Source organism: Dufourea novaeangliae, unplaced genomic scaffold (genome assembly GCF_001272555.1).
Source record: "Dufourea novaeangliae isolate 0120121106 unplaced genomic scaffold, ASM127255v1 scaffold113, whole genome shotgun sequence".
Lineage (NCBI taxonomy): Eukaryota > Metazoa > Arthropoda > Insecta > Hymenoptera > Halictidae > Dufourea > Dufourea novaeangliae.
The window spans coordinates 280,061-300,980 of record NW_015373986.1 but is presented as its reverse complement, the minus strand read 5'-3'; the positions used below and the strand labels follow the sequence as shown (position 1 = coordinate 300,980).

The 20,920-nt window shown below is 39.0% G+C and overlaps 5 protein-coding genes across 10 annotated transcripts; 3 read left to right on the top strand and 2 right to left on the bottom strand.

Annotated features, from left to right (window-relative positions):
* Positions 1 to 135: 135 nt before the first annotated feature.
* LOC107187382 (tumor protein p63-regulated gene 1-like protein) lies at positions 136 to 2,237 on the top strand. Its single transcript, XM_015575465.1, has 6 exons — positions 136 to 451; positions 763 to 979; positions 1,051 to 1,227; positions 1,355 to 1,462; positions 1,847 to 1,980; positions 2,050 to 2,237. The coding sequence occupies exons 1-6, from the start codon at positions 343 to 345 to the stop codon at positions 2,235 to 2,237; spliced, it is 933 nt and encodes a 310-aa protein (XP_015430951.1). The 5' UTR covers positions 136 to 342.
* A 986-nt stretch (positions 2,238 to 3,223) lies between these two features.
* Positions 3,224 to 8,140, top strand: LOC107187398 (leucine-rich repeat flightless-interacting protein 2). 5 transcript variants are annotated; one of them, XM_015575494.1, is made up of 10 exons: positions 3,579 to 3,948; positions 4,497 to 4,552; positions 5,342 to 5,523; positions 6,062 to 6,188; positions 6,268 to 6,407; positions 6,487 to 6,750; positions 6,870 to 7,014; positions 7,105 to 7,230; positions 7,322 to 7,536; positions 7,641 to 8,140. In XM_015575494.1, the coding sequence occupies exons 3-10, from the start codon at positions 5,440 to 5,442 to the stop codon at positions 7,749 to 7,751; spliced, it is 1,212 nt and encodes a 403-aa protein (XP_015430980.1). In that variant the 5' UTR covers positions 3,579 to 3,948; positions 4,497 to 4,552; positions 5,342 to 5,439; the 3' UTR covers positions 7,752 to 8,140. The 5 variants fall into 5 exon arrangements, with proteins under 5 accessions (XP_015430981.1, XP_015430980.1, XP_015430979.1 ...); XM_015575495.1 differs by lacking the exons at positions 3,579 to 3,948; positions 4,497 to 4,552 and adding an exon at positions 3,224 to 3,254; XM_015575493.1 differs by lacking the exon at positions 4,497 to 4,552.
* A 1,074-nt stretch (positions 8,141 to 9,214) lies between these two features.
* LOC107187397 (targeting protein for Xklp2-A) lies at positions 9,215 to 12,277 on the bottom strand. 2 transcript variants are annotated; one of them, XM_015575491.1, is made up of 2 exons: positions 12,174 to 12,277; positions 9,215 to 11,674 (listed from the first exon to the last, which is right to left on the bottom strand). In XM_015575491.1, exon 2 carries the CDS (start codon positions 11,590 to 11,592, stop codon positions 9,322 to 9,324), a length of 2,271 nt encoding a protein of 756 aa, XP_015430977.1. In that variant the 5' UTR covers positions 11,593 to 11,674; positions 12,174 to 12,277; the 3' UTR covers positions 9,215 to 9,321. The 2 variants fall into 2 exon arrangements, with proteins under 2 accessions (XP_015430977.1, XP_015430978.1); XM_015575492.1 differs by having other exon boundaries at positions 12,201 to 12,272.
* Positions 12,278 to 14,099: 1,822 nt separating this feature from the next.
* On the bottom strand, positions 14,100 to 16,312 carry LOC107187328 (lipase 3-like). Its single transcript, XM_015575401.1, has 8 exons — positions 16,175 to 16,312; positions 15,672 to 15,870; positions 15,488 to 15,602; positions 15,172 to 15,418; positions 14,850 to 15,005; positions 14,686 to 14,770; positions 14,420 to 14,562; positions 14,100 to 14,312 (listed from the first exon to the last, which is right to left on the bottom strand). Exons 1-8 carry the CDS (start codon positions 16,310 to 16,312, stop codon positions 14,142 to 14,144), a joined length of 1,254 nt encoding a protein of 417 aa, XP_015430887.1. The 3' UTR covers positions 14,100 to 14,141.
* Positions 16,313 to 18,514: 2,202 nt separating this feature from the next.
* Positions 18,515 to 20,585, top strand: LOC107187327 (pancreatic triacylglycerol lipase-like). The gene is made up of 7 exons (XM_015575400.1): positions 18,515 to 18,590; positions 18,650 to 18,999; positions 19,079 to 19,553; positions 19,626 to 19,877; positions 19,950 to 20,064; positions 20,211 to 20,414; positions 20,501 to 20,585. Exons 1-7 carry the CDS (start codon positions 18,515 to 18,517, stop codon positions 20,583 to 20,585), a joined length of 1,557 nt encoding a protein of 518 aa, XP_015430886.1.
* The last annotated feature ends 335 nt before the right edge of the window (positions 20,586 to 20,920 follow it).

Genomic DNA, 20,920 nt, shown 5'->3' with positions numbered 1-20,920 from the left:
ATCCGTAACATAGATTTATCTGAGCTTTTTCGCAGCGGAAAACAAATTTTGGCGCCGTTATCCTTCTTTGGCATCAAAGTGTGCAGGGAAGCCTCGTGTTACCAGTCGATAACATTATCAGTGACAGAGCTATATTACAGAAGAAACATGGCACCTTTTACAATCACTTGAAATGTCAAACTGTTGAGTGGACCTGGTCGGAAAAGTGCGCTTTAAGTGTCACGACGAACATCGTCGTTTGGAGGAATATATCATCTGCAACGAATCATTGGAATAGTTTCAACGTGAAACGGTGGATATACGAATTCGTCAAGGTATACGGGAAAGCAATAACCTTGAAGAATGGACGAAACATATTTTGATGAAGGGCCAGCGGGAAATTTTGAAACGGCCACTCTGGAGATCACCAAGGATTCTGATGGAAATGAACTGAATAACTCTGCACCTGGTGGTAATTGCCCTACCGATTTATCCACTGCACGTAATTTATACTCTGGAGGCAACACTATACATATATAGATTATTAAGGATCACGTAGAAATGTTGAGTTTCGCAGTATATTTTTACAGGATAAAATTATGAGAATGAAATTTACACGAAAATTAATTTTATTCTTCAAGGATTTTAATGATATATAGTATATGCCGTATATTTTGCATACATGTGTATATGTACCTGCATATTTGCATATATCTTACACGCAGATACATTGACGAACTAACAATAAATAATCATAATTTTTATGATTCACATATTTATAAGCGATCAACAATGGAAAGAATGACAGAGAGAACCGGAGCAACATTCCAACTCAAATTGCAACATCGATGGATATTTCCAATATTCCATTCAAGCATATAGACATCCATTCTTTCTTCTCGGATAGGAATGAAGTTGTGGAGAGGGCTATGCATGATTGTCAAGAGAGTTTAATAAATGAAGAAGAGAAGGACATTGCTGGAAGTTGGCTCCTAACAGAGTAACAAGTTCTTCTATAGAAATTTTGATAAAGTGTTTTATCAATTACATGTTCAAAAATAATGTTTACAGGATAAGTCTGTGGGATACAGAGAAGGAACGATTGGTGCTCCTCACCAAGAAAGCTATTTATACAATAAAATATGATTTTATTTCCTTAAAGATTCTAGAGTATAATCGAATACCCTTATCACAAATTGATACAATGGTGTCTGGTGAACTAATCTATCCATCTGCATCTTTAGCTCCGTAAGTATTATAATTTTTTTGAAAGTGACATTTCTCTATTATTCCATAGGTAGTAAAACATGGATAGAACACGAACATAAGATACAGTCCCATAAATTTATGAACAAATGCATTTGACAATTTTTAGACGATTAAGTGGATTGGCTGAGGGTGTGTCTTCATTGTTTCATTGTGCAGTTCGTCAAGAGTGGTCTCCACTTACCTCTTGTTCTGGACTTGCACAATTTGAACCTAGGTACTTTAAACTGTTCTACAGAGGGACTTATTTCTCTGACGACCCTCTTATTTTAAGAATAAGTTGCTTTATATTCTTCAGTTGTCAGATCCGTGATGTATTTACCCTACACTATAAATATGCATTCATCCGAAATTATAGATTTGGTTATCGAATGCACAGAATTTTCTACCTTTGCACGAAACATTTTGTTTTAATTCCGCTGAAGTCAGCATGTTATTGTAGTCTATTGAAAAAGCTACAGATATACTTGCTTGAAGTTATTGCATTGGCTAGTAACATTTTACTCCTTTCGGTAACATTGATGTGCCTTGGTGTATGGGTAGTTCCAGACATTTGATAAGCCATACTCTCCTTTAAATTCCATTGAAATTAACTGTCCAGAAAAAGATCCATGTCTGGGGTCAGACTGATGTGGAACAAGGGTGGTCCATTGCCATTAAGTAAGAAATGGAACCCATTTGCAAAAAACATACCGTGGCTCACGTATGCTAGTCATCCATTATTTTGGTATAAAGGTAAATTTATATCTGGTATTCCCTGGTAATTGTTTATGTTAGCATAATTTTCATTACAATTCTTTGTAGGCTCAGAAGCGGAAAAAGCAAAATTCGACGTTGAGGGTTTACATTCAACAATTGTAAGCTTATTGCCGGTAGAATCTACCGTTAGAACTGGGCCTATTATTATAGAAAATTACTGTGGTCTAGGCGCTTTGGTTCACAATAGAAATGGATTAGGTTTTTTTAAGATTCGGGGTAAAATCAGCTTTTAAGTTTAACGTTTCCCTTTCGAGTTTATTGCAATGATTCCGCTTTCAATTTTCAAATTCCTATGTACATCGATTTATAACAATTTACAGTATTTACTAAGAAGTGTCAAGACTTATAACGATACGTAAACGTAATTTATAACAATCGAATACTTGAACAGATAAGTATCTGTTCTTATTTTACTCTTCTGCATTATTGCAAACTGTAGAAGTATACACACACACAGTGTATATTCTCTGTTAACACTTTCAACTGTAAATCGTATATGTATACGTTCCAAGTAGCTATATTCTCTATACGTATTTTTACTCAGTACCTGGCTGATAGAAAACTAATAAGAATAATAAGTGCATACGCATGTCACATTAGAATAATTAACATATCTTCTATGCATAAGTAACTGTGTTTTATAGTTCTATATGAAGATTGTGATTAATCTTGTTTATGATAGTTAATAAAAATTCTACAGATACAAAAGCGATGTTAGCTTCATAAATTAAATATGCATATTTAAATTTTTTAATCGATCTGCTCGCCATCTAGTAAGAGGAAAGACGAACTAATCGGCTAATAGCTTCAACGTTTTACCGTAGATGGCGCCACCAGGGGTTTCCAACGAAATGTAGTAAATCCTCGATGATTGTTCGAAGGCTTCTCAGTTGTTTATAGTAAATCTTTCATTAAACTTGTAGCCATAACTTTATAACAGGCAATAAACAAAATTTGACTTTACAGGTTCGGCTGACTGGGAATGCTCCGAAGTGGACCATAGTGCGTCCACTCATCGAGATATTTACTATAATGCAATAGGGAAGGAAATTGTTTTTCGTCCAAATTCTACGATGGCGTCACCTGTCGGCGGTCAGCTTAACTGTGTAATCGGCTAGCATACGCATGCAGAAAAAAAAACAAGGTCACAATATATATGCATGTAGTCGGGATAACCATCCCACTCACGAGTACATTTCAGGTGTTGTTAGTTAGCAATCATGTAGCGAGGTGATCGATTCGTGGTAAAGGTCAGTGGTCGTCCGTCGACTTACTTGAATAATTCAAGGGGAACGGGACCTTAAAGTATACGTGTACTTACTTGTACATATCGTCGCATATTGCGTACATATATTTATGTACATACACGTATGTACATTTGCAAGGTGAACGATTACGATTCGCAAGCGACGGTGTGCCGATAAGTGTGCGCCTTAAAGGAAGGGGATAGGAGAAGTGTGTTGTCACGGCCAGCGCACAGATGACTCCACCAATTTCGGTGATTTGAGGCGCGGCGGCGGCGCAGGCTGTGTGTGTGCTTTTGCATTCGCATGCATCACCGTTCCCAGGGTATATTCCATTCGATCGAAAAATGTGTCTTCCGCTATACTCGAGTGCGGCTCGGCGCACTGTTTTCGCGTACGTTCGCCTCTGAACTATTATCCGGCATCCCGGTGTTACTTTTCCCCGTATCGATATATATATATATATATATATATACATATATATATACATATGTAATATATACCGTGCGAGTTTTATGGGCCGTGATCAACTCTGAAACCCCATCGTTGATTCCCTGGCCCGCGGATGGTCATCGTGCCTGGCGAACTCATCCGATTCCCATCGATTGTATTTATAGTGTCTCCCGGTTTATTTTCGCGTTCGGTTCCCGTGGGAAAAAGATGCGGCTATCCACAGGCTGACAGCGTTTCCTTGTAATCTGTAAGTCCCGTTTTATTAAAAAACACAGTCGGGGAATACCGTGGAGAAAAAGTAAGGTCTTATTTGCATGTATTTGACTCTGATGTGTGGGTGTGCGAGTCTATTAAATATATATATACATATATATGTGTATATATATATATACATATATGCACATATACGTGTGTATATGGAATATGCAAGTTTTATCACCTTTTATTTCTCAGTTTCTATTCCCGTGTGCCTATAACCATGCGAAATCATTCGGAATCGTTGACGGCATTCATCCACAATGTGCAAGCAAACACGTAATCAGACCTGTGCACCGCAAAGAGGTGTTATTCTTAGCGTGAAAACGTTGTAACGTTAGAACTCGTGGGACGTTTTTACCTGCGCTAAATTCATTTTGCTCCCGAGCTGAGAGAGAGACCCACCAAGCCGGGTATTTGTCAACCTCATTGCTCGGTGATAGTGTGCGGGATTTAATCAGTACTTAAACAATACCGTTATTTCGTTTATATTCGCCGGAATATTATGTTGATTCTCTAGTAATTTTTCATTGTTTACAGTGTATAACCGACCATTAAGACACGGACTCGGAGAGGAATGCAAAATTGAGTTTCTGGTAAAAGGATTCTAGTATGTGTGTGCGTGTGTGTGTGTGTGGTGTGTGTAGAATTACAGTTCTTATCTGTATGATAAGGAGTGGCCTTTCGTGCGGTTACATCCTGCCGTATTGGTTCACCTGATTGTTCGAATGTAATGTACAAATAATTATTGGCATATATGTACAATACTTGGGTTGTGTAATTGACTCGGTGTCCATTGTTACAGTTACATTAACAAGTTTCTTTATAACAGTCAATAAAATGATTCCGATACGTGTACAGTTAAATATCATTTCTGAAAAAGTTATGATTCTTATCTCTGATAAGAAGCAGCCTTCTATACAGTTATACCATGTTTAATGGTTTGTTTTAACATTTAATTATAGGGTACCAATAACTATTAGTCTATATGTAAAGTACTCGGTTGCATAATAGACAGTTGGTGTCTAATGTTACGAATGAGTTAACAGGTCTCCTTACAGGCAGTGAGAAAGTGAGTCCTTTTGGTACAATACAATATTGTCGTGTGATAAAACCAGACTGTAGAATAACAAACAGAACTTTGAATGAGAAATCTAAAACATTTCCAGTTAAAACCTGGCGTGAGACCAGCCGGAAAGCAAGAATATTCAATGATATTGAAAGGATTAACGAGTCTCCCTGCAGTGTTTTAACTCAAATGCTTTGTAAACGTAATCATTTTATCATTTGTATAATACGTCCATTGGTAATTGTGCATTAATCATGCTTAAAACAAAACATGCTCACAGTCTTCTCGCTCTAGCGTATGTCCCTTTGTCCTTTAGTGTGGTGGTTTGTCTTCTTGTCGCGGTGAGGGACGTGGATCTGCCTAGTTGCCGGTATCGAAGCGAAAAGTGTGTATTAAAACAGAGAGAAAAGCAAAATGGAGTCTGCTATAACTGGACGTAGGCGGACTGCCGCGAGACATTCAGCAGAGGATCAGGCTCTTGATCAGATAGTGAAGGAGGTATGGGCTGATTATTTTACAAGTATGGAACACAATGGAATTCGTAACCAAAGAGATAGAAAATGAAAACATTTGTCTTTCGCGAACCTCGTGACGATAAGAAATAAATTTCTTCTATAAGGAGCATATTAACATACGCAGAATCAAATTAATATCTGTCGCTGTATGTATGCTTGATTTTTGTGCTTACATGTATGCATGGTTGTGTTGGGTTCGGGGATTACATTTTGTTTGCGAATAAGTTCACCTGAGAATAAGAATATGTAGGGAACAAAAGGAAGTTACCCGCAATATTAATAAATAGGCAAAGTATTGTATATATTATAAACTATGTCCATTAATCAGACCTAAGAAGAAAGTAAGTATTCGCTTTGTGCTAATGCGTACACATGTTTTCATAGAAGCTCTAACGAGTCACACTTGTTGATCTATTTATGAAAGTGTGTTTCCATATAATGTGTCGAACGTTGTTAACAATAAAATTGAACGTGTGAATATGTTTTTGGTAACAGGATGGATTTTCCGTACATACTTTCAGGCAGAAGCTAGATTAGCCGCGACGAGACAGAGAAGAGCCGAAGCAAGAGTGATACGAATGCGTGAATTGGAAAGACTACAGAAAGAGGCAGAGGAGACTGCGGATAGGGTTTACGATATGTGTTCAGGTATGGATTTAACAAGAGTTGCACAAAAGCAAATTCTATTGAGAAATGGTACAAATTTGTTTCCTCTTAATCGTTTCAGCTGACGTTAATAGAACAATGAGAGTAACTCCAGACTCTGTGAGGACGACGCGTCTCCTTACGAATTCAAATAATTTCCAATCCAGTCGTAGATCTTCTGAAGACTCTCTGGAAGATGCTGGCCTAAGCAGAGATCTCAGGGTACTGATTTTTCCATCTTTTTTAAAAATATTCTTTATACAATCAAAGTGTTTCGTACAATTTATCGGTATCATTGCAGTTAGAGCTAAAAGAGTTCGAGGAGAAGTTTCGGAAAGCTATGATAGCTAATGCTCAGTTAGACAACGAGAAGTCTTCTTACGCCTATCAGGTGGATTTGTTGAAAGACAAATTGGAGGAATTGGAAGAAACGGTTGCGCAACTTCGCAGAGAGCTCAGGGAGAAGAATCGGGAGTCCGAGCAGTTGAAAAGAATCAGTCAGAGATTGAAGGAGGATTTAGATATATGCCATGCACAATTATTAGAAAGAGATACGCTTATACAAGTATGTACACATGTTTGCATCAAACATTGTAGACTGTCTCTTGTTATTACTATTGTATTAGAATTAAGCCAGAATGTAACCATTCTAGTGTATCAATTCGAAAAATCGACTCATTCTAGGAAAATGGTTTAGTTATTATCGACGACGAGGAGGGGAGTGAGAACGAAGATAACGATGTTGAAAACGGTCCACGTCCAAGACGAAGAGTACTAGTCAGTACAGAAGCAGCGGAATTGTTGCAGAATGCTGGAAAGGGTTCATTAGGTATTCGACTAAAAGTGACAATCTAATAGGAGTTATATTCTGTCTCGAAAAAATAATAATAATACAACACTGTCTCTCTGAATATTGCAGATGTTCGGCTGAGAAAATTCGCTTCTGAAAAGAAGGAATTACAAGATGAAATACGACATTTAAGATTGGAGCTGGAGGAGTCCAGGAATCGTATTAGGTCCGAAAAATCGCCTGGTTCAGTATTAGGTAAATATTTCCGCAACGTATACACGCATGTTGTCTACCTCAAATATCAAATTTCGTTTCGATTTTGAGCAACGTGATGTTATTCCAACAGGTTGTTTATCAGATTCCGAGGATGTGCAACGAGAAGCAAACAAACTTCTAGCCGATTATAAATTCAAGCTGCAGAAAGCGGAGCAGGATATGTCGACTTTACAGGCAACGGTGGCCAGGCTAGAGAGTCAAGTGATACGGTACAAGTCAGCGGCGGAAGCGTCCGAAAAAGCGGAAGACGAATTGAAAGTGGAAAAGAGAAAACTTCAAAGAGAAGTCAGAAAACGTTCCTTTTTGTTTTTGCCGTTATAATTAGTCTGTGGAGTTCCAAAGATCGTGCAGGAATCAATCTTGTGGTATTTTTTTTTTTTTTTTTACAGGTCAGAGAGACGCAGGGTCGGGTGGAGGAATTAGAGACGGCGAATTCTCATCTACAGAGGCGATTGGATAAGCTTAAAAACGCAAAGTCGGCCCTGTTGAAAGAGCTCTGACGAGACGAATTCTTCGGACCAGTAGAATGAGTCTGCCATTTTCTTTTTTTGTTCTCTGTTCTGCGAAAAACCGTGTGCCGATGTTGCCTCGACATAAAGTAACTACTTAACACTTCGAATATAATTTATACGACCGCAAAACGACGCATATATATAGTATCGTTACACGATTTTTAACTAATTCTATGTACACGATATAACGCAGGCACGAGGTCACAGAATGTTCACCTGAGACGTCGCGCCGGCGTACGTAATATGCGCAAGAAACAGAAATAGGTAACAGTCATTTTCGATGCATTTGAGAAGCGTTGAATTTGTAAGCAGTGGTGAAGTCGATTCGTAATTTGTACATTATTTGGAGAGACAAGCTGGCTTGTACATCATAACGTGTACAGATGTGTTCTCTACATGCTTCTGCTAAGTCCATCCTCCCCCCCTTTAAAAAAAAAGACAACAAGGAAATGTCGATATAGGCAACGTCGAGTAAAACAGTAACGGATACATGTTTCCAATTAAGACAAATAAAAACAGTTGCAATCGAATGATGTACACGTCAGCGAGAAAAGTAATTATACGGATAAGTGTAATTTGTTTTTACATCGAATAATTTATAAATATATTTCTAAAGATTACGAGATATTTATAACTTCTATTAAGAAACACGTTATAGTTAAAAAAAAAAAAACTAGACACGAAATCGACGATGTTCGTTTTCTATTTATCTGAATGGCGAACACCGGGAGGATTTGATAAACATTTTTAATTTTATAACCATATTTGTTACGCTGAGATGAACCGATGTCAGAATTTTTGTATGAAAAAAAAGTGCAAACAATTTCTGAAGTTTCTTCGCTGCTAATCGTATCGCCAGGGAGGAGATGTTCAGTGTTCAAAACTTTACAAAGGGTTTTAAAAAGGTATGGTCACTCGGACTAAAAAAAGAAATGTTTATATGAGATTAAAAAAATTTATTGTAAGGCGATTTAATAAAAAAAACAAAATATCAGTGAAATAATTATTACAAATCGGTCGTGTTCCTCCTGTCATGGAGTTTTATTGTTCGAAAGTGAATTCCTTGATATATTTCAAACGAATGTGTGTGTCCATATTCGTAAATTGTACGTATATGTAATAAGAACAATTTTTAAACAATTACATGCAACGTACAAGTAACTTAAGAAGATAAATATTGTTTTATGCAAACGCAAAGAAATCCTAGAAAATACGAGAGATATATTTATATATATATAGACCCAAAAAGCCTCATTGCACTATCCTATACAGGGTGTTCATTCATATTGTTACTATTCCATCCATTTCCCATGAATAGAAAGCACATAAAATTACTCACCAAAAAAAAAAATCAAAGATAATGAAGCATTCATATATTCATTCGTTACAGAACACCCTGTATAAAAAGAGTACCTTGTAGCAGTAATATATGTGAACGTTCATATACTTTCTATCCTTAACGAAGTATCGTCTAACACATAATATGTTCTGGTATAAAAATATGCTGGCAATAGTATTCAGTGCAATTTGAAACTGTACAGGGAAATAGATTGAAAAGTTACGATGTGCTTTTCAATTTGCTCGCATGCGCCCACTTCGGATCTTTCGGGCTGGTCGGTGGCTTAGTGGATTTTAATACGACCACAGGTTTGTAGACTGGCATCGGTGTCGCCTTCACTTCCGTCAGTTTTCGTAGTTCCGCTCTTTCGAATTTTTCTTTTAATAATCGTTTTTTCTCCTCTTCCCGTCGTTTCGCTTCCAGCTCTTGCTCCCGTTTCTTCAGTTTTTCATCGAACTCGCATCGTTCCTTTGCTCTCTTATCGGTATTCAATTCAAATACAACGGATTTCCTTTGATTAATGGTCTGTTTCTCGTTGTCGTTCACATTATCCGTACTTTCAACCGATTTCATATGTTTCTCGTCGTTTACAATTTGCTGTTTCGTTTCCTTCTTATTAGTATCATTAACGACGATTATATTCGGTTGTTTGTTCTCTTGATCGGCACTGTTTGTCATTTTCTTCGTGACGTTCTTCTCTTTGGACAAACCGTGCACCACCACCGGCTTGAAAGTCGGCGCTGGACTGGCGTGAAACACCCTCACCTTTTTACTATTCTCCTGCATTTGCTTGACCAGCTCTTCCTTCTTCTTAGCAAGACTCTTGTCCCGTTCAGCGAAGCTGAAGGGACACGGTGCCACCGTTCGTTTCTTTATAATCGGTTCCTTGACCGGATTCAGTGGCTTGGTGAATTTCGGTATCGGTCTCGCGTGAAACTCCGTCTTTAGTTTACTGTATTCCTGGACCTGCAAGCTCTTCAGTTTCTCCACCCTCTTCGACTGGAATTCTTTGTTGCGTGCCTCGAAACAGAACGGTAGAATGCTTTTCGTGGGTCTCGATGCAGTATCCGTGGACTGTTTAACGTCCTCTTTCTTGGAGATACTAGAGGCACTCGTGGAACGGCTGATCGACGTGCTACCATGACGATTCTGTTCTTTGTGCTCTTTTCTAGCGACACTCGAGGCACTAATGGAACGATCGATCGGTACCGTGTTCCTATGACCCTGGTCTTTAAACTCTTTTTTAACAGTGGATGCACTGGTGGAACGATTCAAGGACACAGTGCTCTTACGAGCTTGTTCCTTACCGGTTTTCTGGGTCACGTTCGAGGCGCTGACGGAACGGCTGAGCTGTACGGTGCTTTTATGAGTATGTTTCTTATCATCCGGTTCGTTTATTCCTGGAACCATCGTGTGCCGTGTTTTCTTCGGCTTCGACAGCTTAAACTCCTCCGTGACGGTGGAGGGTTTCTTGGCGACTTTCTTCAGCAAGGACGGTCCCTTCAAAATGTTAACCGGTACTGGATTTGCTTTTATCTGATGCTTCCTCATTTCCTGCAGTTCCATGGCCTCACGTTCTTCTTTGGTCATTACATTCGTGTGCCTGACTCTCTGCTTGCACCTCAACGCAGGCGACACCGCGACGGTCAACTTCAACGGTGATCGTTTCAATTTTATCAATGGGCCAGGCTTCATGGTTTTGTTGCTGGTTGTACGAAACCGTTGAGGTGTACCGTTCTGAAACTTGGAGATTGCCTCAGCCATACTTACGAACTGATTCGAACGCCTGTGGTACTTCATCAGACTTCGCCTGCGATATTGACATGTGAGCACCTTGGGCTGCGATCGTTTCGCTTTGAACAGATCGGACTGTCTTCGTTGCGTTTTAACAACTTTGTAGGATAATCTCTCGTCCGTCTCGGGATCCTCCGTGCATTCGGTGATCTTCGAATATTCGGTCGGTTCAATCTTTACCTTTGTCGGGGCCGTTTGTCTAGAAGTTTTTGCTGGTGATTTACGAAAGTTGGTGCTCTTCATTTCCCTCAGACGAGCACTTTTTCTGATCCTTTCTCTTGCTGCGGTTAGCCTCTGTGGTTCTGATGTTGACTTCAATGCAGATGTTAAGTCAGTTACAGAGACATTCCATGTGTCGTAGAGATTACTGAACTTGGAGGTTTGCCTTTCCTTTTTCAAAATGTCGTTGTTCGTCCCTTCTGCAGGTTGCTTTTTATTATCGTGTGGTATGAAGTATGCTACATTGGGACATGCTTCTTTAACAGATTCTAAGCTGTCATCGAAATAGCTTTCCTCAACTGAAGACTTCTCCAGGTTTTCCTCTTTACACAATATGGGTACATCAACTTTTGAGTTGGTCTTTGAGTATATCTGAGTACTGTGTACCTCGTGTTCTAGCTCAAAATAATTATCGGAAGGCAATTGTGGGCTGCTCGTAAAGTCTGCCCATTGTGGAGCACAACAATTGTCCATCATATTGAAATGTAATCGATCGATTAAAATTCTTTAGGAGACCTTACTGTGGACTTTTAGAAACCAAGTAACTTGCAAACATAATCTGCAAAGAGAAATAAATGTAAATTACTATTGTACTCATTGGGGTTTACTCAGCAAAACTTTTAAAAACCTATAATTAATAACCAGAAGCACGGATTAAATGAAATTGTTGGATTGTTAAATCGCTAAATGAATTTGTTAATAGCATGTAAAATATGTTTCTTCGGTCCTTCAAGTGTGTTCCACTTTGAGCGTATGTAATAATTGAAATATTTGTTACATATTGATTAATTCTTAAAGCATCATTGTCTGAAGATTCCTATTTAAGATGGTATATCCACCAAACAGATAAGTGATGATCGTATTGAATTATATTGCTTTAGATTCAACTCTCGCAAAAGAAGCATACAACGCATGAGACGACTTAATTACTAATAATTTCGTTTTTAATTTGCACTTAAACGAAAATTACAACGCTTCCTGACAACAAGCATCGACAACAAAAAGCCAATTAATATGTATTCAGGTAGAAAAGAGTTAAATTGAAAGTTTCTACTCACAATATACACAGTCGATTTTACACATACCACTGAACTGCGAATGCAGTAAATAAAGTTTGCTCAATTTCCACAGTTTCTTGTTATTAATAATTCGTTCCGTTCGATAGTTTTGTCACAATCTTCCGGACAGAGCTGTTGGATGCAAGGTAAACAGGTTTGGTTAAAATATTTACTCTCTGAAGAGAGAAACAGCTTGCCATCGGTTAATTTGTACGTTGACGGATTTGAGTTTTGAAATTTGTACAAACGTTCATTCGATTGGTTGATGAAAACTGTATGCATACTGGAGGAATTAAATGTCACTAGATCTTTTTCTAGTGAAATGCACCGTTTTATAGGACATTTCTCGATGTAGTTGCCGGCGCTGAGTTGAAATTCCTGATTCAAAAATGGGAGGTGCACGTATAAAGTTCATTGTAGGTAAATATTAATAATATTTCTAGGCTTAATTTTTGAAATAATCAAATTTGAAGTTTCATCTAAAATGCGTGTATTCGTTTCAGCAATAACTAGAAACTGAATGCAATAGACAGACAAGTTAAGCAAATCCTACTAAAGTTTCTGTATGTCCAAATAATTTGCAAATTCGATTATTTCGAAAACGAAGCATCGTCGAAAAAAACTTTACCTTACAATTTCGACTTATTTTTGCATCTAGAATAGCCTTCTGTTCACTAGTACCATCCTTATGACCGCACCCTGAACACAGGTATAACGCAGCTATGGTTTCAAGTACAAATATGTTACTGCGAATAAATAATTATTGGAAAATGAGGTGAGTGTATTGAGTTTAGTGATAGTAAAAATGAGTTCAGTGAAGAAATCGATAATCAGGCAATTGTAATGTGCTCAAAACATGGTAGAAAGCATAAACATTACTGGCTGCATCTGAAAGCTTTATAATTATGTAATTGGATAGTGTATTGTGTTAACCCTTTCAGGATTTTTAAGCAGCTCTGAATGAGGAACATCGGAAGTCACTCGCACCGCTCGACGGTACCTTCGGTCACCGCTAGCGGTGCAATCGCTCACCGCGTTCTCGCAAGACTTTTTATACTGTGTAGTGTATAAGAGAGCTGTTAAACAGTGTTCAGACATCGCTTCTCGGCCTTATGGCTAAGATCAAAGTGTAGTATCTGTTCTTATCAGCTTAATATCTGATACACTCTCCATTGGAGAGTCAGAATATTAATCTGATTTTTGGAAATCGACGGAGCGTTTGGGGCTTGCTCCACCTCTGTCACGAGTCGGCCCGGCATTGCAGTGCCGCTGGGATCGGCTCAATAAACCACTTGGAAACATAAAAATTTCTTCCTATCTATTTCAACAATTCTCTTTAGTGTTGAAATAAAAAAAATCAAAAAATTTTTCACTTCGATCTCACTTCACCCCCAATACTCCACACCCCTTTATGTTTTTACTTCAGGCAATCGTGTGGTGGGACGGAACACCACAGGGATTGTATGAAGAAAACAAAGGAGAGCCAGGCAAAGCACAGTTTATATAACTTTATTTCAAACACTTTTTATGTAGTGTTGCATTGCAATAATCGTGAAATTTTTTTAGATCTGACGCGTCTGAACAACCACCCATCTATTCTACTTCAATCAAAGTGGGAACTATTGTGAGGAAACGAAGGAGGTAAGAGGCAACACTCCATCCTCCCTTATCTGTCAGCCCAATCTGACAGTGGTATGGGTGGCTCAGTATATAATATAATATTATACCATCTGGTAACTGGCTTTGTCACATTCCTTACCGGCATAACAGCTGATTCGGTTTGAACTCTGGAGTGAATGACCATAACAACTGATTGGATTTGAACTCTGGGATCAACGACCATTGAACACAATTTCTTCCAGACTTTTCCCACGTTTATTCAATTTCTGTACAGAATCGTACCAAACGATACACATATTCGACCGGACAATATCATATTTCGTTTCACGAAAATCGCGTACAGGTGTTTCAGTTGGACGTCAGAAGATTCTTCCTGTGCCTCTCCATAAGACTCACAAGCCTATTGTACAACATGGTATCGACATTCTTTGCCCACATGAAGTCCAGGTGCGTGAACCATTTATACGGAACCAGGAATCTCTCAGCGTTCGGCATCATGTTGTACAACTTGTTTATGTCCTGTAAGGATACCCAGTAAAACAATTATAATAACTCACATTACATTCTATAATAACGAAAAAAGTACGAATTATTCTTAAAAATTACGACTTTCTAGGGACACGAACCTTAACGCTGACAAATTCGTCGTTGCTGCCGTAGAATATGTAAACGGGCATCTTGATTCTGTCAAGATTATACTTTGGAGGACGTATGTGACCGTATTGTTTCATATTACCGATAAGTCCATGATCGTACTGTGCGAAGTTTCCTGAAAGAGGGACGAGCAACAAATTTCAAACCTATCGTCATCGTAAAGCACTGTATGTATACTAAAATATACATATATTTCTTCAGACAATAAATCAAATAAAACGTCATTTCCACTACTGACCGGAGTTTATCAGTTGCGCATAATGTACAAACTGTCGTGTACCCGCGCCAGCAGGACTGTACTGCAGGATTTCCGGTATGAGTGTCTATGGAAAAAAAAATTCAGTTCTCTCAATTGGAACAACTATAATGGGATATTATCGTCGAGTAAAACTTGACCATTACCGTGTTCAACTGCTTGTCATTTTTACCAGCAATGAGGATTAACAAGCTAGAGCACAGTTTACCTATAATTGGATCGCTGCACATCTTACCGGCTATAGTCTGCAATAATTTGCCTGATGGCTGAAACTCGTGCATGCCGATCAACGAGGCGAGTTCCTGTAATTATGATGTATTTACTGAATTATAATATATTCCATTCTTCGAACGGGAATAATTGTCCCAGATAGCACACGACGTCTAATGACGCCTTGAACGTCTAAAATAGCCGTAAAATGTGCGTATTCAGGGCGTCATGTGACTATTAATCGGAACTGAATTTTACGTTAAGGTTATTAGCATGGGGCGCCAAAAGTTGTATGAAAGGGTTCGTCGTATGGGACATGAACGATGCCGGTGCCAACGGAAAGGCCGCCTCAAGTTTCTCTTGATACTCCGGCCGTTCGCTGGCCATCACCAAGAACGAGGTGCCACCTTGACTGAAGCCGATATACAGAATTTTCTTCTGTTTGGTAACGTTCAGAATCCCGTCGATCATCGCTGGAAGATCGTAAAACCCGATCTCGTGCCAGCTGGGGACAGAAAGCGTCGAAAGTAATGTTAGGCAAGTGTTGGTTTTACCATTAAATCACAGGTCGTACCTGAACATCCAGTAGCGTGAATCCTTGGTGGTCAGCCACTTGTGGTTCCTCGAATACCTGGTGCCACGTATGCTGGCCAGCCAGACATCGTAGCCCCAGTCGGCCAGTATGTAGCCTGAAATTCATAACAATCCCACCTGAACAGAAGCCCTTTTTATCTTCAAACGTTTTCAGTTGGACGTACCCAAACTCTTCTCTGGGATTGCCACCACCCAGCCAGCGGAGCAGTCCAACAGACCATGGACCACCAACACAGCTGGTTTGTTGTCTGCTCGAGGGCTCTTACGGGATCCCATGATCCTGTGCATCTGCAGAATGTAGCCATCCTCGGTGACAACCTCGTGAGTCTCGGCGAAGTATCCCAATGACTCTGCACGTTGCACCTGTACAGAGTGAGAAATAGAACTGTTACTGTTTATCGAATGCCATTAGATTCCACACCTCTGATTTTGCCTATCCTCTATCTTGAGTTATTTGTCGCTTGTGAGAGGTTTCTGGAGTCTCAAGAAACCATCGAATGGTACATGTCTTCACCAGATTATTCGTGATTTATCTTCAGGTAAATTTCAAAATATTATTTTCCCCTCCAAGGAGGTAGGGGAAAAATCCAATTGTTCCCCTCTAGAGGGATAAGTACTCCCTGGCTATGTCTATGCATTACAGGGTGATCAGTGAAAATTTACTCACAGGCGTTGGAGCGGTTCCAAGGGGTTCCTGATCGAGATCCTCGAACTCGAAGTGAAATTGATCGTACCCATAGTTATCCTGGAGGGACACCCCCAGTATAACCGGCACAACGCAGAGAAGAGGAATTAGAGCGAGCATTGTTGCATACGGCTCTCCGGAGAATAATGTGATCCAATGGGATCGGCCTTATTATATAACGGATTCTTCATGAAGATTACAAATTTATTTTCGAACAATACAGGATCACAGGCTTATCAATAGTAATCCATTGAGGAATTGCCAATCGTGTGACGACCGGATTAGACAGATAATCGGCGATAAATTATCATCATTGTTGAGGACGCGGTTTTCGATAACCAGGTGTTGTGCATTCCATATGAAAATTGCCAGTATTTGGGTACGAATAACGCACGTGACTTTAGTGACCTTATTTTTCTTCCGAAACTAGTTGGATTTCGGAGATTAGCATCCAGATACGCCATTTTGATTCTGGGAATAGAGCCGCTGGCTTAAATTGGCGGATATAGTTTCAACTTGAGATAATTCAGAAAACCCATTCCTTACATTTGAACCAGTGATACTAATAGTCGACGTAACTTTATCCTATACGACAAAGAAAGGATTCGTTGTTAATTAATTTGTAAAAGTTAGTCAATGAATTTTGATTGTTTTATAAAATCGAAGTAACATTTCAGAGACATTCAACATCCTGTAAAACATTTTTGTACTGAATTTCAATTTCGATGAATTTCCAACTTCGATGGGACAGATGACCTGGGACAGGTCATAGAGCGAAGTCATAAAGTGGAGAACTTGTCTATCCGGTTTGCAGTGTCTTGGGTGGGAAGGGGAAAATGTTAGCCTCTGCATAGATTGAACGTAACCCAAATAGCACATGACGCCTTGAAGACGGCTCAAAAGCGCCTCAGACCTAAAACAGCCGTAAAATCGGCGTTTTCAAGGCGTCATGTGCTATCTGGGAAGGCTCTCCCGACATTTCTGCAGTATTTCGACGGAGTATGTTGACTCAAATGATACTCAAGGAAAAAATCCGAGACCATAACAATACAAAATCTCCCCTGTCGCAGATAAATCACTTTTCGTATCTGTTTACAAAAACTGAACACCTATCGCATGAAGTAGTTATCACAATACAACGACTAGTATCATATTAATTATATGATAGCAGCTGCAAAAAATTTCATGATAATTGTACAATGGTCAGTAAAGTACCATTTATTGGCTAGAAAATTGTAATCGCTGCTGTTCGTCGAGCATGTCTGTGTTTGTTCATGTGAAACGCATCGAATATTACATCACATTCAGTGGTTGCAAAAGGGGGTCGCATAATCGTTTTGACCAAGTGAAAGTCTTTCGATCCGCGCACGTGCCCGTTTCATTTAGTCGGTTCCAACTAGAACGACCGCGCTTCATCCAGAGTATCATCGTTTAATGTGCCGATTATCATAATCCAAAAGTTTCTCGACTGTCGGCTGGTTAAGTAGACTACAGTAAAGAAGTGTAATAATTTATTACTAATAAAGTTTCGTGTCAGAAGTGTGTAAAATTAAAAAAAAAAGTTTTTTATTATAAAATTATTATTATTTATTATTATCAAATTCCGTCGTCCAAACACTTCTCTATTAGATGGAATATGGGAGGATCTACTGTATTTCTATCTGCAGACAGTTTTTTCTTCTGTGTACAAGATCTATGATAATGTTTCTGGACTGCAATAATTAAAACGGCATAGATATATCTCGGATAACAAACTGTTACATCTTATCTTTTGAAGTAGATCCTCTTGACGTTAATACACTCGACACATCTGTGTGATAGAAAATCATTTTTGTTTTACAGTTCGTGGTTGGATGTGATTCGAAGCACTTGTCGCATTCTTCTAAAATGTCACTGATACTTTTTTCTTTTTCTAGACAAGATAAGTTTCGTTGCGATTGGCCATTGATTTTATCCGTCGGATTTTCATATCGTTTCCAAAGCGGAAATACATCATTTTAGAGACGTCAGGGACATGAAAAAGTTTGTTATCTGAAATGTCAGATTTATTGATCAAGAAAACCGCTGTACTCTATAACAACGTTAATTTATGAATCGATCGTTCAGTTTCGAAAAAATCAACATATTTTTTTACGTATTTACAGACATCAGTGAATCACTTGCACTAACGCCTCTACTGTTTTGATTACGGAAGGTATGTACAGGTGTAACGAAGAATTTTCATAGAGGGGTATAAAATTTTGATTTATTAATTTTTTTTCCCAATGTTATCGCACACTCCTATATAGAGCATAAAAAATCATTAAATTTTCAGGAAAAAAAATGCAGTTAAATTTGAACAAATGCTTCATTTTCCTCGTATTAATCATTCTGGGATCTACAGAGGCCATACGTTCAGGTAGGCAAATAAATTTCACGATAATTCATGAATTTTTCAAGATTCCCCGTTATTTTTAGCAAAGCTGTTGGCAATGAAAAACAGAGTGATGTTACGCAGGAAGGCAGTCACAAGGGACGATCTGAAACAGAAGGTCTGCTACGATCTGGTCGGCTGCTTCGTTGATCCTCCGCCACATTTGACCTTGAAACGACCTCCCCAGCATCCCAATGTGATTCAAACCAGATTTCTTTTGTATACACGTGCGAAACGTGACTCACCCGACGGTTTACAATACGGAGATGACTTTCGTTCTATTTCAAAATCGAAATTCGATGCGAAAAAGCCGCTGAAGGTAATCATACACGGTTACAAAGGGAGTGGAAGCGACGTTGGATCGATTCTTCTTGTACAAGCCCTTCTGGATATGGTGATGAAAGAGTCCGGATTAAAAATATTTAATGTCTCGATTGATAAAGCACTAAATATCGTTGAAATTCTTTCATCAGGATGACGTGAACGTCCTGGTGCTGGATTGGACAAGAGGCGCAGCGACGACGTATTCTGCTGCCGTGGCGAACACCGAGTTAGTTGGTCGGCAATTAGGCCTGGTGCTCCTGGATACCGTAAATTTAGGCACTCCACCTGAAAATATACACGTAATTGGCTTCAGTCTCGGCGCTCATATCGCCGGCTGCGCGTCAGAGATCCTGAAGAAAAATACTCTTCTTCTGGGTCGTATAACTGGTCTCGATCCCGCGTCGCCGTTCTTCAGGAATCATTTGCTCAGGGAAAAATCAAGGAAATTGGATGCCACTGACGCTCAACTGGTGGACGTGATTCATACGGATGGATCTGAGGACTTTGCTGACGGGTTTGGACTCCTAAAACCTCTTGGACACATTGATTTCTTTCCCAACGGCGGCAGGGAACAACCTGGCTGTAACGACGTAAAGAACTCTGTTGTTGTTAGTCACCTGAACGGTATTCCCCTTTTTTTTGTTACTGAGGAATTTATGGTATGCAAAGCAGTAGTAAATATTGACAGTATTACAGAGGATAGCTTGACAAAGGAACTCGCGTGTAGCCACTTGAGAGCATGGAGAGTATTCCTGGAAAGCGTAAGAACGGCCAATGAGTCCTGCAAGTTCACCGCATGGCCGTGTCCGAAAGGAAGAAATTCCTATATGAATGGAATGTGTTTTCCTATGGAGTCCACGTTCTGGAACCAGGAGATGGGTTACAAGGCTAATCAGGGCGCTTTGGGGATTTACTATTTGCCAACCAGAGAAGACAGTCCCCTTTGTGGTATAAATCATACACATAATCTTGAAACGAAACTGTATTTATATTGTAATATTGTTATTGTAATTCGTCCAGGTGAACCGTACAGAGCATCGGTCGCGATATCAGAGGATGCTACACGGACATCTGGAATGTTGTTCTTAAAAATAGGTGGTGGCAATTCGACAACAATTTTCAAGATTAGATGCCCGTAAGATGTACATTGATAGCGCAAGCGGTAATCTAAAGATACGGGAATAAGATGAATTGGCTGATTTGTGAAGCAAGATTGATATTTAAAATACACTGTATCATGTAGCTGGGTGTAAATAGTTTCGTGCATAATATTTGTTCAAGATTATCGGGCCGAAACAATAGGATGACATTTTACAATATCGCGGCGTTGGGATATCAATCATTTGCGGATAATCCGGAGACGATAGAAGCACGAGTCTGGTACCAGAGTGTTATGGATAAAACGCAAAACGATTCACGTAAACACGCTTATTCGGACATGCTCTTTGTAAACAAGCTTGCCCTTGAAGATCGAAAAGGAAATAGGCATGTAAACAGTCCTGTAAAGTTCTGTTATGGTATATTCAGGTATATAATTGTTTCACTCATTTCTCTGTCCTGATGTTCTATAGATGGCAGTATTGCAAACCGAACACCGCGGTGGATGAACGAGAAAACCTAATGATACTGCAACGCGAAAAATGCGATGTTTCCTGAAGAAATCCATTATTTAAATGGTTCAGTGGTTTCGTTCGATTTGTGGATTTCTTCTTCACATATTGGTGGATACTTCTCGTTTATTATATACACGCACTTGTGTGCAATTTATATAAAGTATAATATATAACGTTAAGATTCTGTAACTGATAAATCGAATTGTTATATGTCGAATGTCTGTTTTTTTACAGTTTTCGCGACTGTGCTCATAGACGAAATCCAATAGAGTTACTATTTTTTTACACTTATCGTGTCGCAGACAAAGATAAATGGAAATCAAATAAAGGTGTTATTAATCACACGATTCTTGAGCCATAAATTCTTAAAAATATTTT